Here is a 21418-nt window from a genome sequence, read left to right as displayed (position 1 = left end):
AATGACGTCAAACTACATGGCACAGTCAATAGAGTACTGGACCCGGTGTCAGGAAGACCTGAGTCCAAATCGAGACTCAGACACTTAATTTCTGTGTGACTGGGGCAATCCACTTAACCTCTATATGTCTCAATTTCCTCAATGGCAAAAGAGGAATAATAATAGCATCCATTCCCCCCCCCCCCCAGCATTGTTATAAGGATCAGATGAGATAATATTTGGAAAGCACTTAACCCAGTGCCTGGCATATAATAAGTGCTTAAGATTTTATCATTTCCTTCCTTTCTCTTACAAACCTGGGAGACAAGAAAAACTTTCAATAGAAATAGATATATTAGGAAGAAGGGTGAGTTTGGTGAAAAGAAAATGAGTTCTGTTTTGAATATAGAAAGTTTGAAATGTTTCCAGAATTTGAAATGAACAAAAGGGAATTAGTTTTGCATAACTATACATATTTATTATAAGTTCTCCTCCTCTTTTTTCCCACATGGGGGAGGGCATTGCAGAGGAAAGAAATTGATTGGTTAGAAAAATATAAAATTTAACTAAAATTTTACTATAATGTTCAATAGTCAATTGGTGATGAGGGTATGAAGCTCAGAGAAATGACTATAGCTGGATATGTGAATGGGAATCAATAGCATAGAGATGTCAATTAACCCATGGGATCTGATAATATAACCAAAAGAAAAGGTGTAGTAAGAGACTAGAAGGTCTAGGTCAGAGCCTTGGGGAACAGCCAGTTAGAGGATGTGATGTGGATGAAGAACCAGCAAAGAAGATGGAGAAAGAGTGGTCAGGCAGGTCAGGGGTGGGGAGGGGGGGCAAAGGGAAAAAGCCCTAGAGAAGAGAGGGTATCTAGGAAAAAAGGGTGGCCACCTGTCCCAAATGCAGCAGGTAGGTCAATAAGGAGGAGAACTGAAAAGAGACAATGGGGTTTGATTATTAAGAAATCAATGGTAACTTTGGAGAGAGCAATTTCAGTTGGCTAATGTAAGCAGAAACTAGATTGCAAAAGAGTTGTGAAGTGAAAGGAAAAGAAGTGAGGGCAGCAAGTGTAGCCAAGCTCTCCCAGTGGACTGAGAAGTGGAGGAAAGATGTAGAATGATAGAAACTTAAGGGATGAAGGAGACTTGTTTGTTTTGAAGGCATTAGGAAAGGAACCAGTAGATTAGAAAGAAGATTAGAGAGTGGGGTGGACAGGAATGTTGAGGTTGTATTCTGGAAAAGATGAGAGGAAACGGAATCAAGGAAACATGCATAAGGGTTGACTTGGCAAGAAAAAAGGCCATCTCACTGTCAAAGACTGGGGTAGAGGAAGATAGAGTTGAGGATTGTGTAAAAAGGTTTTGAACTGAAAAGGGAAGAAGAGAGAGCTCACACTGAATATTTTTAATTTTCTCAGTAAAGAGGTAAGGTCCTCAACTGAGAAAAAGCAGAAGTAGAAGCTTGAAGAAAGATTAAGACAAGTTTCTGTAAGGTGGGAGATAGAGAATTAAAAGATTGCCTGGCTACAGCATGAGCCCAATTGATGGATGACATGAGTTTATAATTTATCTAGTCAACATAGGAGTGACTTCTAGAGGTGAAGGAGTCAAACAATGGGAATAACTCAGGGCTGAAGTTTGTCAAATAATGAAGGGCAATGGAATAAATGGTCAAGTGATTCAAGAGTAGAGGATGGTATAGCATTGAATTGGCCAACTCTAGAGTGAAGGTTGGAGAAGGAGGAAGACAATGTCAGAACAAAGGCAATGCCTTAGAAAATAGAGAGGCAGAGGGACTGAAGGTCTCAGGGATGACAAAGAATGGGTTTATGAGGCACAGAGAGAGATGGAATTAGGAGGTTATTCTAAGATAGAAGGTAAGTGATGTGAAAACCCTCAGGGATGGAGAACACTTTACTTCGCGAAACAGGCCATCCCAATTTTGGACATATAAATTGTTAGGAAGTTTTTCTTTATGGCCAGTCAAAATCTGCCTTTCAGAAAATTCCACCCATTGCTCCTGTTTCTGCCAAGAGGAATAAGCCCCATTCTTCCATGTAACAAACATTTCTTCAAATACTTGAAAGCAGTCCCTGAAATCTTTTCTTTTCCAGTATAAAGACTCACTCCCAACCTTTAATCAATTCCCAAATGGTATGCTTTCCAGTTCTCCCACATCCTTCTTGACTTCCTCTGGATGCACTTCAGTTCAAAATTATATTACCTAATATATGGTGCCCAAAACTTAACGTGATACTCCAAGTGTTCTATGTCAGGCAAACTCTTTTTCTCATCAAGAAACTTTTCCTCTTTTTCTACACAGAAAAACTGTTCCAGTGTCACCCTGATCATGAGGAAATTAATAAAATCTAGAAAATGTGACTGAGCTATCAATGCTCTATGACTAAGAAATCAATCATGGTTACCATATTTTTCTTCAGTTTCACACATGGATATTGCAGGTCTCCAGGTGCCATCTCGTTGGCATATACTCTGCCTTCGGTTACTTCTACAATACATTATAAAAGAGGAGTCTGCTGTATATTTGCAGTCATCGGTGAATCGTAGGATTTTTCCATCTATCACTGGGGATGGGCAACAAACCTCTGAGAAAGAAAAAGATTTGGTGAAATTAAGTAGGCAATTAAATTTAAATTAGAAAGTAATCAAATTGCTGTAAAGATATTTCAAGTACCGGGGATCTGGCTTCCACTTTACAAAAAAACAAACAAACAAACAAACAATTAAGAACAAAAAACAAAAAGCCCAAAACCACCACCTACATTTTCAAAGATATTGAAGGCAAGGGAATGAAGTGTTGTGACACTTGAATTCTTCTCCAAGTCTGCATTTGATTTGCTGGAGGATTGTAAGGCAAGCATGTCCATCTGTTTTCATTTTCCTATTGGAAGTCTCAGTTACAAAGTGCTATATTAAATGTGTATCTGAGTTAAAATCATTTTGTTCATTAGCCAAATTAGATAGCTTTGATTTCATCTGCCTCTTTGTAGGCGTTGTAAAGACTAAATCATTACAAAGTTATATTTATCCTACTTATTTGTGTAATGTGAGTTTCCAGCCAAGCCTGGCATTTTGCAAAAGACCCTGAACTTGTGGGGAGGAATGATGAGTTGTTGTGTGCTTCTCTGAAGTTGGTGTGAAAACCTCAGAGAGTTTTTTCATTCCAGCTTTAAAAGGACATGTGTGGTTCCAGAATGTGGCATTTTAAAAAATGTAATTAAAAATAATATATTCCAAGAAGTGTATTATCCTGCAGTCAACTTGGTGACATGACTTTCTCAAACTTGTCAGACAAAAATCACCACGTGCAAATAGAAATGGAAAAAATTCACTTGTCACCTCCTGAAAGAGACCCAAAAATGAAAACTCCAAGGAATATTATACATTAATTCTGTTTATTTGTACGTTCCTCTTTTCCTTTACTGTGAGAGATGCTAAATTTTGTGCGATCATGCCTGTGTCTCTGTGGTTTCTTTTTGGCTGCTTGCAAGCAGTTCAGTATAGAAATTTATTTTACTCAACAGGGAAGTAAGAGAGGAAGAGGCCATGAGAAAGGGAAGGATGATAAGGAGGAGGGCAGATCAAAGGAGGCAGTAGTTAGAAGCAAAACAGACTTGAGATAAAGGACAGGTTAGAGAGAGAGACAGAGAGAGGAAGAGAGGAAGAGAGAGGGAGAGGGAGAGGGAGAGGGAGAGAGAGAGAGAGAGAGAGAGAGAGAGAGAGAGAGAGAGAGAGAGAGAGAGAGAGAGAGAAGAAAATAGGATGGAGGGAAATACATAGTAATATGTGAGTGTGAATGGGCAAATAGAAGCTAATGACTCAATTAAACTTCAAGAAAGAATAAAACAAAGTCAAAAGAATGAAAAAATAGAAGAAAATGTAAAATATCTCATAGGAAAAACAACTGACCTGGAAAATATCAAGGAAAGATAATTTAAGAATTATTAGACTATCCAAAAGCCATGATCAAAAAAGACCCTAACCATCATATTTTAAGAAATTATCAAGAAAAAGCTGTCCTGATATCTTCGATTCATGGGGTAAAATAGAAATGCAAAGAATGCACCAATCACTTCCTGAAAGAGATCCCAAAATGAAAATTCCCAGGAATATTATAACCAAATTCCAGAGCTTCCAGGTCAAGGAGAAAAATATTGCAAATAGCAAGGTACATTAATACTCTGTTGGTGGAGTTGTGAACTGACCCAACAATTCTGGAGAACAATCTGGAATTATGTCCAAAGGCCTGTAAAACTGTGCATACCCTTTGATCCAGCAATACCACTACTAGGTCTGTATCCCAAAGAGGTCAAAGAAAAAGGAAAAGAACCCACTTGTAAAAAAATATTTATAGCCACTATTTCTGTGGTGGCAAAGAATTGGAAATTGAGGAAATGCTTATCAATTAGGGAATAGCTGAACATGTTTTGGCATTTGACTGTGATGGAGTATTATTGTGCTGTAAGAAGAGAGTGCTGTCAGAAAAAAATATGGCAAGAACCATATGAACAGAAGAACCAGAAAATCATTGTGCAAAGTAATAGCAATGTTGTAAGGATGATCAATGGTAAGATCAATAACATGATCTAAGACACATTCCAAAGAACTCATGATGAAAGAATGCTTCCAGAGAGAGAGAACTGATGAACTCCGAGTACAAGCTGAAATATAATTTTCTTGCTTTATTTTTTTTCCTTTTTGTTGCTATGGCTAATACGGAAATAGGCTTTGCATGATTTCACATGTATAATTGATATAATATTATTTGCTTTTCAGTGAGTGGGAAAGTGATGAGAGGGAAGGAGAGAATCTGGAAAAAAGAAAAGAATTTTTTAAAAAGAGATGAATATAATTTTAGAAAAACTTAGATATACTAGATCTCCAGAGATAATTGAATGGGAATAGAAAGGAGTATACTCTTTTCTCAGAAGTACATAGATGGAGAAATTCCATTAAAATAACTGAGAACAGTATAAAATACTTGTGAATCTATCTGCCAAGACAAACCCAGGAACTAAATGAACACAATTACAAAACAGTGCACACAAAAGACAGACCTAAACAATTGGAGAAATATTAATTACTCATAAGTAGGCTGTCAAAATAATAATGACAATTCTACCTAAATTAATTTATTCAGTGCTATATCAATCAAACTGCCTAAGAATTATTTAATACAGCTAGATAAAGTAATTTTAAAAATTCATCTGGAAGAACAAAAGGTCAAGAATGTGAAGGGAATAAAAAAAATGTGAAGGCAGCCTAGTAGTACCAGGTTTCAAAATATTACAAATAGTTATCATCAAAACAATCTAGTCTGAATCAGAAACTGAGTAGATCAGTGGAAGAGATTAGGTACATAATAAGCAGTAGTAAATGACTATGGTAATCTAGTATTTGATAAACTAAAGACCAAACTTTGGTGAGAAGAACTCACAATTTGACAAAAACTACTAGTAAAACTGGAAAGCAGTCTGGCAGAAACCAGCACCTCTTACCACATACCAAGATAAGGTCAAAGTGAATATGATTTTGACATAAAAGGTAATATTAAAAGCAAATTAGGGGAGCATGGAAGTTTTTACCTGTTAGATATATGGATAAGGGAAGAGTTTATAACCAAACAAGAGATAGAACTACAAGAAGTAAAATAGATAATTTTGATTACATGAAATTTTTTAAAATTGCCTAAACAAAACCAATGCAGCCAAAATTAGAAGGAAAGCAGGAAAGTGAAAAAGTAAAATAGAGCAAGATACTTTGATAAAGATCTTATTTCCCAGATATATAAGAAATAGCCAATTTTATAAAAATAAAATTCATTACCCAATTGATAAATGGTGAAAGGTTATGAAGAGGCAGTTTTCAGAATCAAAGCTGTTGTTAATCATTTGAAAAAATATCTAAATCACTAATAATTAGTGATTATTAGCATTATTAGCACTAATAATCACTAATAAAATTAAAAACAACTCTGCAGTACCACCTTACGCCTATTAGATTGGCTAACATAGCAGAAAAGGAAAATGACAAATGATAGAGAGGATGTGGAAAAATAGGTACATTAATGCATTGTTGGTAGAGTTGTGAACTGGCCTGACAATTCTGAAGAACAATTTTGTAATTATGTTCAAAGGGCTATAATACTGTACATATTCTTTGACCCAACAATATCACAACTAGTATCCAAAAGAAATCAAAGGAAAAGGGAAAGGGCTTTTATGTACAAAAATATTTATAGCAGCTCTTTTTGTAGTGGAAAAGAATTGAAAATTGAGGAGATGCCACCATTTGAGGAGCAAGTTGTGGTATATGATTGTGAAGGACTACTATTGTGTTATAAGAAATGATGAACAGGATGGTTTCAGAAAAAGCTGGGAAGATCTATTTGAACTAAAGCAAAATAAAGTGAGCAGAACCAGAAGAACATTGTACACAGTAACAGCAATAGTATAATGATTATTGATCATGAAAGACTGAGCAATACAATAATCTATGACAGTTCCAAAGGACTTATGATGAAAAATGCTATCCACCTCCATTGAGAGAACTGATGATGAACTTTGAGTGGACATTGTTGTTGTTTTTACTTTCTTTACTTTTCTTGTTTTTTTTGTGCAGCATGGTTAATATAGAATTATGGTTTGCATGAGAAAAAAGAGAGAGAAGTTAGGGCTGAACAAGTATATCTGACAGCCAACTGCATAGAGATAAGTTTAATCATGTGAACTGGTGAAATCACCAAGAGAAATAGTATAAAGGAAGAAGAGAAGAGGGCCCAGAGTAGAGTCCTGGAGGGCAAATGTGTTATGTTTAAATGTAAATGTAAATTTACATTTAAATAAAATATAAATTAAACTAACTTCCTTTATAAAAAACAAATAAACAGACCAAAGTCCAACTTAGACATTTGCTTATTGAGTGATTATGGGTAACTTAAAATTTTTTGAGGCATAGTTTCCTCATCTGTAAAATATAGATAATATCACCTACTTCATCGAGTTGTTGTGAGGATCAAATGAAATAAAATAAAATATATAAAGCATTTCAGAAATCTTTAAAAAAAATCACCTTACCCAAACTTAAGGTCTTTTCAGCTTCATAAAACCTAATATAGTGATGGACCATCAAAAAAGGATTTGAATTCCTTGAAGTGCTGAAACTATTTCTTTAACAAAATTGTAATTCAGACTTTACATGAACAAAACAACGGCTTTTTCAAAATTATTCTGAATTAGTAAAATTTAATTATATGTACTATTGAAAAACTGACATCAATAAGCTAGTCAAGACTACCCCTTTGCAAAGAATGTACCTCTATTTACATAGACAGATGTTTTCAAAGCCCATTCATTGGAGTCTGGACCTCAGTTTTCTTATGTATAAAAGTAGAAAGTTGGGCTAGGTCATAGGATCATATATCTTAGAGCTGGAAGGGACTGGAGAGGATATCTAGTCTGATGCTATCATTTTACAGATGATGAAACTTTCATCCTGGAAGGTGACACAGGCCACAGGTGATTGTCAGAGATGGGATTTGAAAAAATTTCAGGGTCATTGCTGTTTTCCTTGTCCCATGCTGCTTTCTTCTAATAGCTCTTTCAAATGACCTCTAATACCTCTTCTAATCTTAACATTTACTAAAAAAAATTAATGCAATTCTAAGAAAAAAGAGTTTTCCCAAATATATTTTGGGGAGAGTTAGTTACATCTTTGATTCATTGGTTTCCTAAATGCTGGGTTTCACAGATGAAAGTAGAACTATTAAAAGATACTTACTTTTACAAATTCCTTTATTCACATGCCAGCTAAAATCTTCCTGGCAGGTTGCAGTAAGTGGAATATCTGGAATGGCTTTGTATCCACGTTTACATGTAAATGTTAATACAGTGCCGACTGCGAACACATCCTCATCTCGAAGATAGCGTGTAAGTTCAGCATTTTCAATGGATGGTTGTTGAATGCAGGCATCTGATCATAAAAGGAGTATTGGAAAGCTGTTACTGAGGCCAACCGTGACACTATTGCAGCCTGTAATTTTAAGGGATGACATGGTAGAAACCAACTTGGGCAGTGATCTGAGATACCACTGGAATTGTCAGAAATTCTCTTTGAGGTAATTGGGAAGGGAAAAATTGGACACAGGGAACTATCGTGGGATTGAAAGATTCCTCATCAAAGCCTGAAAAGAGGTAGGTGGGAACCCTGGAGACTAGCACAGAAACATCTCCACCAGTGAACTGAACATTATATGTGTGTGTACACACGCATGTATTACATATATACACATATGTACATATATACATGTATACACATATAGCAATGCTACATGGTATGCATAGCTATTGGCAGAGTGTTCAGATTCAAAAGATGAATGGTTTCTGGTCATTGAAAGAACTAGACAGGAGATGTTATCTTTCTTCTTAAGCTAGAGGGTACACGAAGCACTGTACATACTTGGAGTTAGGAAGACCTGAGTTCAAATCCTGCCTCACACACTCAGTATGTGACCCTGGGCAAGTCACGTAATCTCTTGGTGCCTCAATTTCCTCATTAGTGAAACAGATATAAAAATAGCACCTACCTCCCAGGGTTGTTGTGAAAATCAAATGAGATAACATATGTAAAGAGCTTTGTAAACACTAAAGTGCTATATAAATACTCGCTGTTATTATTGTTTTTATATTCTTAACAGCAATAATAAGTTCACCTAAATAACTTATGTTTGGATGACCTTATATTCAAGTGGAAGGACTTGACCTGCCAATTACCTTGCAGTAAGGACAACTGGTAACAGTTTCCGGGTATATGCGATTGACTTTGGAGTGCTTCCTAGTTAGATGGTGAGAGTGGACAAAAGGTGTCTGCCTAGTCACTAACCATGATTGCCAATAGGAACTTCATCTTTCGCCCTTCAGATAAAGACCTGGCAAGAACAAAATACCCTTTGATCATTCACAATTGAAGCTTCAGTTTTCAGTTTCTTTTGCCTTTCCTGATGATGTCATGTTTGTATAAGGAATAACTCCAAGTAAATGTCCACATCACTGTAATCATCATTTCCAAAATATATTTATTGAAGCTCCAGCTTCCTACATTTCAAATGGCGATTCTTTGGGTTGGATTGGGGGCAAAAATGATATAAAGCAAAATAAAAGGGGCTACTAGATGGTTATAGTGGATAGAATGCTGGAATTGGAGCCAAAAAATCCTGAGTTCCAATCCAGTGTTAGACATTTGCTAATTGTGTGACACTGGGCAAATTACTTAAACTTTTTCAGCCTTAGCTTTCTCATAATAAATAATAAAAGCATCTGCCTTTTAGGGTAGTTGCAAAGATCAGAGATGTGTATATGTGTGTATCACCTTGCAAAACTTAAAATCACTATTAAATGCTAATAATAATAGAAATTATTTCCTGTGTTTGTAGCCCCTTGCCCTAAACCACTCTATAAGCAGAGCTGAATTTATGTTTCTTTTACAGCAGGGAAAAATGGAGCTCTTTAAGAATCAGCCAGCTAGTCTTCTGATGATTAGAATAAAACAAAACTGTACTGTGACAGAGTATATGTTAATACCAACTCCTTTATTGTTCCCATTTCTGGGTAGGCTTGAGAATGTGTCCATACTCACTGATCAAACAAGTGGGTATCTCCGGATGCCACTGATTGTCAGCTCCACAGTGAATCACATTGGTACCATTTAGAATGTAACCCTTGTTACACTCAAGCAAAATAGTGTCTTTGTATGTGTAGATGAGTCCAAGACCAGAGGCTAACTTCCCATTTGGAAATTGTGGCTGCTTGCAGGTGACCACTAAAGAAAGAAAACAAGAGACTTGTTCAACCCAAATTGGTTGTAACAACACGAACGTATTAGCAAAGACGTGTTTAGAAGATCCTAATGTTTCATGCAGATACATATTAGAAAGTTTCCTATTTGGTACAATGAGGGTGTAGAGCAGAGGTTGTTAAACATTTTTGTGTCGTGGACCCCTTTGGCAATCTGGTGAGGCTTGTGGACTCCTAAAATGATGTTTTTAAATGCATAAAATAAAATACATAGGAATACAAAGGAAGGGAATTATTTTGAAATATAGTTATTGAAATATATATATATAAATAAGTTCATGGCTCCAGATTAGGAACCTGTGAAGTTTATGATTTCCAAAATCCTTTCCAACTTTGCAATTCCACAGTTCATAAGGCATAGTAAGAATATTTTTTTAACCTCAAATACTTGCCTAATACTAAGCTCTAAGAGACTCAGAACAAAAGAATAATGACACTTGCTCCATCATTCTGTCCATCGTGCTATGTTCCAGAACTGTCATGCTTGGTAAAGATTCTTTCTGACTATAGAGGATAAAATTGAGGTGCAGCAGGGGAGGAATTAACTAGGTCCTGTAGAATCCAAAAGGGTGATTTTGTGCTAGTTAAGAGCTAAAAGGGAATAATCTTCCAGACTAGCAAGAATATGTAATTTAGACTTCAAAGAGGTTGAGGGTCATGAGGAACAAAGACTTGTAAGGGGGAAAGCCCTTTCAGATGCAAAGGAAATACTCCATCTATTCCTTAGATGTATAGCCCATTGCAAATGAAGAGACCAGTGAGACTATGAATTTGTCCCAGGACAGAGACCTTTGTCCTCAACCGCTCTTCTACCAGCAACCTAACAGGCTTCTGGGAATTGCAGCTTAACTTAAGTAAAAGTGGGGTCCACAACCCAATAATGCCACCTCTGAACCAGAAAGAAGTGTTTAACAGTGAAGGCCAGACTTCTTCCACCTCTTGCCTGGATGTGACAAACCTCAGAGTCTTTCCTTGAGGGAGTCTAAGAAGAGAAGTTTCTGTCAGTCTTAGCCTGAAAAGAGCGCTGTAAGACTCAGATATGCCAGAGACTGCAGCTACCCGTCTGAGTCCAGAGAGCCCAGAGTATCAGTCTGTGTAGGAGATATACTAAACTCTTCGAAGAGCCCGGTGGTTGTGTGATCTGCTTGGCACAATCTGGAAGCAGCTGCAAAGTAACCTGCCTGGCCCAGTCTAGCAACAGCCCAGCTCTTTAAGGAACCAGCTTTACAACTGAGTGAGCTTCACGCACCAGCCTAGCACCAGATCAACTGCTGTGCCCTATGAGAAACCAGACTAGCTGAATAGTGGAACCACCCATCTATCTCTGATACCTTTCAGCAGACTTTGTAAGGACCCTCCAGAGAATGAAAGGGCATCAAGGTGCTGCAGGTCCAGAGTAGTGAATCACCTTAAACCTTTGTCTTCTCTGTATGAGTGCCTTAGTATCACTGCATTATAAATTCATACCCAGTCTTACCCAACATGGACTTTATGTGTAATTGTGGGAGAGTATGTCCCAAGTTTGAGGGGAAGTGCCATGAAACATTGTTCTTGCTACAGCATTTGGGTTGATCGTTGCAGGGAAAGCCAGGCAGAAGACACTCATGAGCTAGAGCTCATTAGTTAACATTATTATAATTAGGTAACATTAGGTTACCTACCCATACATGACCCCGAGGATCCTCAGGTGATCCAGCTTACCAGTGCCAGTGCACATTGGGCATGAGCTCAGAGAGGGTGCTACATAGATATTGGTGGCACAATGTATGCCAGCCCTCTTATGGATCCCTTCAGCCTTTAAGCTTCTTGAAGGCAGGGAAAATTTTATTTCTCACTTTATCCCACTGACCCCTTAGGTCTTGGTCTGGCATTAGACAATCTGCTGGTGCTCAATAAACATTAAATGGGTACAAAATTACTAGACTGAAGTGAGGGGCTGGTACCCATTCTTCAAACTTTTGTCCTCCATTAAAAACAAACAAACAAAACTTTAAACATATTGCTCTTTCTTTACACTTGGTCACTTACTTTTGCATTCAGGAGGATGCGGACTCCATATACCAATGGTCCCATTTACCACAGAACAGGAAATGGAGGCCTCGCCTATGAGCGAGAATGGAGTGTTGCATCTGTAGGTCACGGAAGAGCCAAAGTTGTACATGTCATCTTCTCTGCTGCTGTGCTTCCCGTTGCTGATGGCTGGTGGTGGGGGGCAGACTATAACTGGACACAAGGCCAGAGGAAGACAGAGTCAGGGAAGGCATTTATTGTTACCTCTGCATTCTACTTCCTCCACTTCTCAACTCACTCTCTGGACTGTTCCATCTTCCCACCTGCTGTCTTGAGGCTTGCTCTCCTTAAGGAGTCTCTGGGACTGACCTTTTTTGATGGGGCTATGTAATGTTAATGGAATTTAAGATCTTCCCCTCCCATTAATAGACCTGGAACCCATTAGGGGAAGCTTGCTTGTAGGAAGGCTTTCACACCTTTTGCTAATTTCTAATTAGGCACTGTCGTGAGGGTTGTGATACCTTCTTTCTCTGAATAGGATATATATACTCTGAGTTGGTATTTTTTTGGGGGCTTGCTTATGAGAAGGTTCTTGTGTTTACCTGATCAATATTCTGAGTGGCCATATGTTCAGAGCTCCCCAACTGCTCAGATGTAAAGGCTCTTTTGATCCAGGGATGTATGTAAAGTGTATAGTTGATTCAAGCAACCAGAACCCTAACTGTTGGTCTTTATTTGTCTGCTTGTATTTTCTCTATTTTCTGTCTGTATTTTCTCTGAATTTCAGGGTGCTGCCTTTTCCCCTGAACTAATGAATGTAATTAAAAGATTGACCCCTTGAGCAGCTATCTTTCCTAGTAAAGCAAACTAAGAACCTGTTCTAGCAGCCATCCCGATTATACCAGTGTGGTTGTTACTACAGGCTAGAATGGGAGGAGAGCTAGGTGGTGCAGTGGATAGAAAGCAGGAAGATATGTCTTCCTGAGTTCAAATCTGGTCTCAGACACTGACTAGATGTGTGACTCTGGGCAAGTCAGTTAACCCTGTTTGCCTCAGTTTCTTCATCTGTCAAATGAGCTGGAGAAGGAAATGGCAAACCACTCCAGTGTCTCTGCTAAGAAGACCCCAAACAGCATCACAAAGACTTAGATGCGACTTAAATGACCCCACAACAACAACAAAATTGAATGAGACAATATTTGTAAAGTGCTAAGCACAGTGCCTGGCACATAGGCACTTAGCGAATGGTTTCTTCCTTCTCCCCTTCAGCCACACTGCTCCCTTTGCTCCCAGTTCAATTCACTCTCCAGATTGTCACTTCCTCAGCAGTTGATACATTCCTTTCAATGAAGGACTCACCCTCTCTCTCTCAAGGAACCTTCTCCATCCCCCTTGCCAGCTCCCTTTATTCCTTTGATTTTCCCTATTGGAATACAAACTCCTTGAGAGCAGGCAAAATCATTTAAAAAAAATTTATCTCCAATGCTTAATAAATGTTTTATTCATCCATCTATCTACTATCTATATCTATCCTCTATCTAATATTTATCTATTATTTATGTATATCTATCATTTATCTATCTATATTTATCCATCACCATCTCTCTATTCATGTCTATCTCTATCTGTTTCTATCATCTATCCATCTTTTTATCTAATCTATATCCATCCATCCATCTATATCAATTTATCATCTATTGGTGTTATCATGTAACTATTCATACATCTATCTAATCTCTCTATGATTCCTATTAACTAAGTCTAGAAAGATGGGTTAGATTCAGATCATGAAGGGCTTTAAATGCCAAAGAAAGGAATTTGTATTTGATCTTAGAGTCAACAGAGAACCCCTGAAGCTTCTTGAAGAGAAGAATGATGTGGTCACATCTGAGCCTTAAGACTGTCCTTTTGGCTTCTGTGTGGATAGAGAGGGGGAAAGATCAAACAAGAAGCTATTGCAATCACTCAAGAGTAGTAAGAGCTTGGATTATGGTGGTGACCATCTGAATAAAGAAAAGGGGATTGGTGTGACACAGGCTGTGGAGAAAGAATTGAGAAGACTTAGCAACCAATTGAAAATATGGAGTGAGGGGAAGGGAAAAGTTGGGAATGACTCATGAAAATACAAGGGCTTTTATGACAAGACAGTTCATGAGCAAGTTAGGAAAGAGTATGACTTGACTTACTTTCACATACTGGGAGAGGATCACTCCAGGTAACTCCTAATTCAAAAATCTCACACAGACTTGTCGATGATCCAACTAAATTGTATCTGAATGAGTAGAGTCAAACACATCAGTGAAACCCTTCCTGCCATGAGCATAAGTGAGCCATAAGAAGTACCTCAACAATTTGTCTCTGGCATCTTGCCCCACTAGATTCTAGCAGCAACTTTGGCTAACTTGGCTGTAGTTCATCAGTGCAAATGAGACAGGCTCCCTTCAGGGCTTCTTAAACTGTGGGTCGAGACCCCCACGTGGGGTCTAGAGAAATGACTCCTTCCTGAACAAAGGAGAATCGTGCTTGTAGCTGTGGTTTCCTGCATCCTTTCCTTAACTCCTCACTCTTGATCTCACACCTGAGATCACTTCCTACTTAGTATAAAAAGAGTCAGAAGGTAAATAGGTTTTTTCTGTCCTTGGGATTAAGCCAATTCAGAAGTCAGACTAGTGACTGTTGTTCCTTTGAATGAGCTAATATATTGAATGTTTTGCTTCTGTTTATCTTTGAATGCTGATATTTGCTTATTTCCCCTCTCAACTTGTAGGCTTCCTGGATTCTAGATCTCCAGTTTGCTTTTAGCTGTGCTTAAACATTGACTCCTGCCACATGCCTTGACTTTTCACTAGCTGTATGACCCTGGGCAAGTCACTTAACCCTGTTTGCCTCAGTTTTCTCATCTGTCAAATGAGCTGGAGCTCATCTTATATCTAGATCTCCAGTTTGCTTTTCACTGTGCTTAAACATTGGCTCCTGCCACATATGTTAACTTCTTGGTTGCTAGACTAATCTTATAATTAGACCTTGACATCCACTGGGTCATTCTTCCATCTCAGAGCTCTATCCCACCAGCCTAGGTCTTCTATCATTATTTTGCCTGGAGTAAACATTGTTAGTGTAACAGCAATCATGATATCATCAAGATTATCATTATTTGTGGGGCAGCGAAGTGGTATAGTGAATAGAGCACCAGCCCTGGAGTCAGGAGGACCTGAGTTAAAATCCAGCCTCAGACATTTAACACTTACTGGCCATGTGACCTTGGGCAAGTCAACCCCAATTGCACTGCATTCCCCCTCCAAAAAGCCAAAAAAAGAGATCATCATTATTTATTTATAATTTATATCTGACCAAAAAAGGATTTGGGGTTGTGTGTAAAGTTAAAATGCAACAAAGATGACGACAGTCAATGAAAGGTGCAGAGTTGTAAGTGTGCTGAGTCCCTAAGAGGTCAGCTTTTAGTGTTTTCTTACCAATAACAGAATTTAGAACTGAAAGGCATTTTAGAAATCAAATCATTCTGCCTCCTCATCATAGAGATGAGAAAACTGAGGTCCAGAGAATCATTGAAGCTTTTTGAGAAGTGACACAGTCATATATGAGAAAGATGAAATGACTTTCTAAGAGCTGTACTAGTGGTAAATTGTGAAGTCCGAATTTGAAACCACTTCTGACTAAGGCATATTAGCTCTGCGTTTTCTGATACCAGAGGCACAAAGGGAAAAGCTAAGTTTTCTACTTCCATTTCATTGAGTTTTCTCCTTCTCACTGTATAATAAAAGAAAGCATACATGATTATGGAATTTGAGATCTGGAGGGGACCACAGACAGCCACAGTCAGCCTGAAACACTCCAGAGTGAGACCCATTGGATTAAAATATAATTGGGAAATGCTTAACAAGATAAATAAAAATACCATACAACATAGATAATATTGTATTTTTCCTGGACAATATTCAATTCCATTTTGAGTTTGACACCACAGATAATAACAACCTATTTCTCATATTGCAGATGAGAAACTCAGGCCCGGAGAGGTAAAGTATCTTGTCCACGGTCACACCAGCAAGAAGTAGAAGAGCCAGGATTCAAATTTAGGTCCTTTGACTCCAAATTCAGTGTTCTTTCCACTTCCCCCATAACTTCCCTTGTCTGTATGTGCTAAATTTTCATAGGACACAAAACAAAATAAAAATGTAAAGCTAATAAATAGAGGTTTTCAGTGAAAATGAAAGTGAAAAGTTCTATGCCCCCACCTGCAACCCTTGCATATATTGTCTCTCTATGCCCAGAATGCACTGGCTTCTCACCTCTAATTCTGGGAACTCTGCCACCTTCAAGGACTAGCTTAGATATCACCTCTTTCAAAACACCTTTCTCACTTCCTCTAATTTAGTGCTCCTCTACTCCCAACCACTGAGTATTAATTTTGTATACATATTGTATTTACTCATCTGTGAATGTGTCTATCCCTAGTAGAATGTAAGCCCCTTGAGAACAGGCACTGTGCCACTTTTGTATTTGGATCGTTAGCACCGAGTCCAGTGTGGTTGGTACAAAATTGTGGCTTAATAAATGTTTACTAACTGATTAACAAATAATACCTTCACAATTCAAACTGCTAGAATAGTTCTAGTAAGATGTGTCTAGGTGTTTGCAAGTCTACATGTTAAGCCCAAGTTTCTAATAGAATAATTTTTTTTCTGGAAATTAAACTGAAGTTTAATTTGTCCTGCTCAGCCTGGAGTTCTCTTTTATAGACCAAAGAAAGGTGATGGATTTCAGGGTACCTGACACTCACCCATCCAAGCAGCTAAATTCGATTTCGGAACCAAATTCAAGATCTGTCTTAACAATCACTTTCCCATTGTTCAGTTCTCCGGGGTGATGGCATCGTTTCTCTAGGAGGAAAATAAAGGAGGAGTTAAAGTTTTTAATTGCTGGAAACATATGACAGTTTTAAAAAATTAGAGAAGTCAAGACTTTATTTTCAAATTCTGCTTTCAGAAAGATCTAGAGGAGCAAAAGCTTCAAATGAACTCTCGGTTCTTCTGCTCATTGTCTCTGTAGATTCTTCTTTGGGGCAAACAAAAGGGGGGAAAACCAAAACTTTGATCCATTTTTTTTCTGATGTATTTCTACAGCAAAATGGATTTTTAAAAATGGCAACAGACTTCTGAAATTGTTGCTTCATGTTGAATCACATAATTTCTTCTAGTCTTAAGATCACTGGCCTACTCCACGAATAAAGCTGGCTAGTTCAGTTAGCATGCCCAGCTGGTGAAGTCGAAGTCATGGCTTAAAGTTCTTTTTGTGGTGGCAAAGAACTGGAAATGGAGAGAATGTCCATTGATTGGGGAATGGCTGAATAGTTGTGGTATATGATTATGATGGAATATTACTGTGTTGTAAGAAATGATGAACTGGTTGCTTTTAGAAAAACATGGAAAGATTTATTTGAAATAATGCAGTGTGAAATGAACAGAACCAAGAGAACACTTCAGAGTAACAATGATATTATTGGAAAAGTAACTGTGAATGACTAAGTTATTCTGAATAATAGGAACATTCAAACTGACTATGAAGGATTTATGAAGGGAAATGCTGCTATCCACCTTCAGAGAAAGAGTTGATACATGGAAGTATATATTGTATGCTTCCACACACACATACATATATATGTCTACATATACATCAAAGATTGGCTTTCTCTAATGCAGGGCTGGGATGAAGGAGACAGCCCAAAACTCAAAATGTAACAAAAAGATAAATGAAATAAATATTTTTTAAGCCACATTATCCTGAGAAGGGGTCTAGAAGCTTTATCAGACTTCCAAGTTGGTCTGTGACACCAAAAAAAAAAAAGATTTAAAAGGCTTATAAAAATTCTTTATATTCAGGTCAGTTCAATTCAATTAAACTATAATACTCCAGTTTAAAAAAAAGTCATGAGTCAGAGTCCTAAATGAGACAGCTAGTTTTGCTCTGTTCCATAATATAGTAATGACTATTTATATAACATCTTAGGGTATGGAAAAAGCTTTATACACACTATGTCATTTGAGCACCACAACCAGCTTGTGATATAGTTACTATTACAAAATCCCATTTTATAAATGATGTCAGAGATAGGTTTTGAACCCAGGACTTTCTGACTCCAAATCCAACTCTGTATCCAATACTGCTTCATGCTGTTCCATCTACATACACAATATCCCTAACCCAAGACAGACCCACTCATTCATACCCTTGTTTACCACGGAATCTGGGAGAAATAGTGTAGATGTATCAGCATAAAGACATCACTAATCCTGGGAAACACCCTCCCAACGTAAGGGCTATTGACAGAGAATCATGGTCACTATCTTTGTACAAAAATGACATATTAGCAGTGAGTCATCTTTAAAAGATGCCTGACTATCTTCTGGTTACTAGACTTCTGTTTAATATAATATAGACATTAGCTGTACCAGATCTCAAACTGTATTACAAAGTGATTATCATCAAAACAATCTGGTACTGGTTAAGAAACAGAATGGTGAATCATGGAATAGATTAGGTACACAATGCACAGTAGTAAATGACCATAGTAATCTAATGTTTGATAAACCAAAAGATCCAGGCTATTGATATAAGAACTCACTATCTGACAAAAATTGTTGGAAAAACTAGAAAGCATTTTGGCAGAAACTCAGTATAGACCAACATCTCATACCATATACTAAGATAAAGTCAAAATGGGTACATGGTTTTGACATACAGGGTGATACCATAAGCAAATAAAAGGAGCATGGAATAATTTATCTGTCAGATCTATGGATGAGGGAAGAATTAATGACCAAACAAGAGATAGAGAATGTTTGGGGATATAAAAATGGATAATTTTGATTATATGAAATTTAAAAGGTTTTGCACAAACAAAAGCAATGTAGCCAATATTAGAAGGAAACAGAAAATTGGGGGGGAAATTTTTATAGCAAGCTTCTCTGATAAAGGCCTTATCTCTCAAATATATGGGTAAATGAGTCATTCATAACACAAATCATTCCCCAATTGATAAATGGTCAAAGGGTACGAACATTCAGTTTTCAGATGAAAAAATGAAAGCTATCTGTACTCATATGAAAAAGTGCTCCAAATCACTATTGATTAGAAACATTCAAATGAAAACAGCTCTGATCTACCTATCAGATTGTCTAACTTGACAGAAAAATAAAGTGGTAAATGTTGGAGGAGATGTGGCAAAATTGGGTTATTAATACATTGTTGGTGAAGTTTTGAACTGATCCAACCATTCTGAAGAGCAATTTGGAGCTATGGCCAAAGGACTACAAAACTGTGCACATCCTTTGACCCAGTACTACTAGGTCTGTATACCAAAAAGATTTTAAAAAGGAAAAGTACGTATGTGTACAAAAATATTTATAGCAGCTTTTTTTGTGGCAGCAAAGAATTGGAAATTAAGGGGATGCCCATCAATTGGGGAATGGCTAAACAAGTTGTGGTATATGATTGTGATGGAATGTTATTGTCCTATAAGAAATTATGAGCAAGATGCTTTCAGAAAAATCTGGAAAGACTTACATGAACTGATGCAAAGTGAAGTGAGCTAGGAGAACATTGTACCCAGCAATATTGTAATGATGATCAACTGTGAATGATTTAGCTATTCTCAGCAATACAGTGATCTATGACAGTTCTGACATACCTATGATGAAAAATGCTATCCTCCAGAGAAAGGTCTGATGGAATCTGAACACAGGAGCATATTGTTTTTTGACTTTATTTTTCATGGTTTTATTTTTGTCTGTTTTCTTCCATAACATGACTAATCTGGAAATAAATTTTGCATGACTATACATCTAAAGTTTTTATCAAGTTGCTTGCCATCTCAAGAATGGGGGTAGGCGAGGGTGGGAGATAATTTGGAACTCAAAATTGTTCAACAGAAAAGAAGGTTAAGGGGCAGCTAGGTGGTGTAGTGAATAGAGCACTGGCCCTGGAGTCAGGAGGACCTGGGTTCAAATCCAGCCTCAGACACTTCACACACACACACACACACACACACACACACACACACACACAAACCATGTGACCTTGGGCAAGTTACTTAACCCCAAATGCCCTCCAAAAAGCAAAAAAAGAAGAAAAAAGAAAAGGTTAAAATCATTTCCATATGTAATTGGGGAAAAATAAAATTAAAATTAAAAAAAAAATCATGGAACTTTTTAATAGAAAGAAAAACTACTTGAAAAAGATAAAATACACTCATATATGACCTTAATTATAGATTCATAGAACTTTGTTTTTATTAAGGGACCTTAGAGATCATCTAATCTGACCCTTTCAATTTATAGAGGGGGAAATCTGGATCCAGAAAGATGAAGGGACCCATACAATGTTACACAACTGATTAGGTCAGAGTGTGGAGTAGTGGGAATCAAATAATGTCTGCTTGCATACTTTCAATAATGCAGAACTCACTAACTCAAAAGGCAGTGCATTCCATGGATGGAGAGATGCACTATTCAGGACCTTTTTCCTAAATTTACCTCTTGGTCCCAGTTTTACCTTCTAAAAGCATGCAAAAATCCTTCCGCATGATATTCTTTCAAATATTTGGAGAAAGTTGCTCATGCCCAATAGAGAGAGCCTTGAAAAACGAACCAGAATTTTAAGAATCAAAGAGTAGCTTGTGTATTGAAAAAGGTTATTAGTGAATTATTTTTTAGTTTAGAAAAAGCCTTCTTTCACAATGCAAATTATCTCCCTATGATTTTTTCCCTTTTGTATTTTCATATATTTACTTTTTTCAGAAGTGGAATGCCCCTGTGCCTTGATACAATAACTGACTTAGTAGTTCTCCAAGGAGCCAAGGGTTCTCATAGTTCCCAAAAGTGCCTCACAATCAGGGGAGCAAGCACACAGACATCCAGATAATCTCTAAATAACAACAAAGTAAACAAACCCCAAACCAAGAGTTAGGTACTCACTGACACAGAATGGAGTGGTGGGATACCAGTCATTCTTCCCACAGGTAAGTGTAGTCCTGGACATAGTTCGGCTGTAGCCAGGGCGACAGGTATATTTCACGTGTGTTCCTTCTGAGAACATAGTTTGATTTGCTATTTCCCGTGGTGATACTAGCATAGCATAGGCAAGTTTGGGCGGGGGACCACAAAAACCTGTCCATCAAACCGAATGAGATCCAAAGATTAAAACCGAGATATGGCCCATCTTCCCAGGGGCTAAATAGCACATTATTCAAGAGCAGGGGTCATGTCTTTGTGTCCATTGATTGCCATAAAACACAATACAAATTGCTTTGAAAACAATGAACATAGTACATACTCAAGAATAAAAATATGTGGATTGATGATGATAAAAAGCATAAAAATCACATCGCTGCTTCCCTATTTATGGGACAACTTAATTTTTAAAATAAGGAAGATTAGGGGCAGCTAGGTAGCACAGTGAATAGAGTACTGGCCCTAGAGTCAGGAGGACCTGTTCAAATCCAGTCTCAGACACTTGACACACTTACTAGCT

At 37.5% G+C, this 21418-nt stretch overlaps 1 protein-coding gene across 3 annotated transcripts in view; it reads right to left on the bottom strand.

Moving 5' to 3' along the window:
• The window catches only part of C4BPA (complement component 4 binding protein alpha), a 41823-nt gene that overhangs the window by 5725 nt on the left and 14680 nt on the right, over positions 1-21418 (bottom strand). For all 3 annotated transcript variants that reach the window (XM_069074735.1, XM_069074734.1, XM_069074736.1), the window contains exons 4-10: positions 20863-21054; positions 16671-16770; positions 14056-14141; positions 11888-12082; positions 9642-9824; positions 7788-7979; positions 2414-2593 (exon numbers count right to left, since the gene is read on the bottom strand). In XM_069074735.1, the coding sequence (XP_068930836.1) occupies positions 2414-2593; positions 7788-7979; positions 9642-9824; positions 11888-12082; positions 14056-14141; positions 16671-16770; positions 20863-21054 (1128 nt within the window). The remainder of the gene's footprint in view (positions 1-2413; positions 2594-7787; positions 7980-9641; positions 9825-11887; positions 12083-14055; positions 14142-16670; positions 16771-20862; positions 21055-21418) is intronic.

This window comes from Petaurus breviceps, unplaced genomic scaffold (genome assembly GCF_028583685.1).
Source record: "Petaurus breviceps papuanus isolate PSGF00001 unplaced genomic scaffold, PetGlider_PUasm1.0 90895, whole genome shotgun sequence".
Classification (NCBI taxonomy): Eukaryota; Metazoa; Chordata; class Mammalia; order Diprotodontia; family Petauridae; genus Petaurus; species Petaurus breviceps.
The sequence above is the reverse complement of the archived record's forward strand: the minus strand, read 5'-3'. Positions and strand labels throughout refer to the sequence as shown.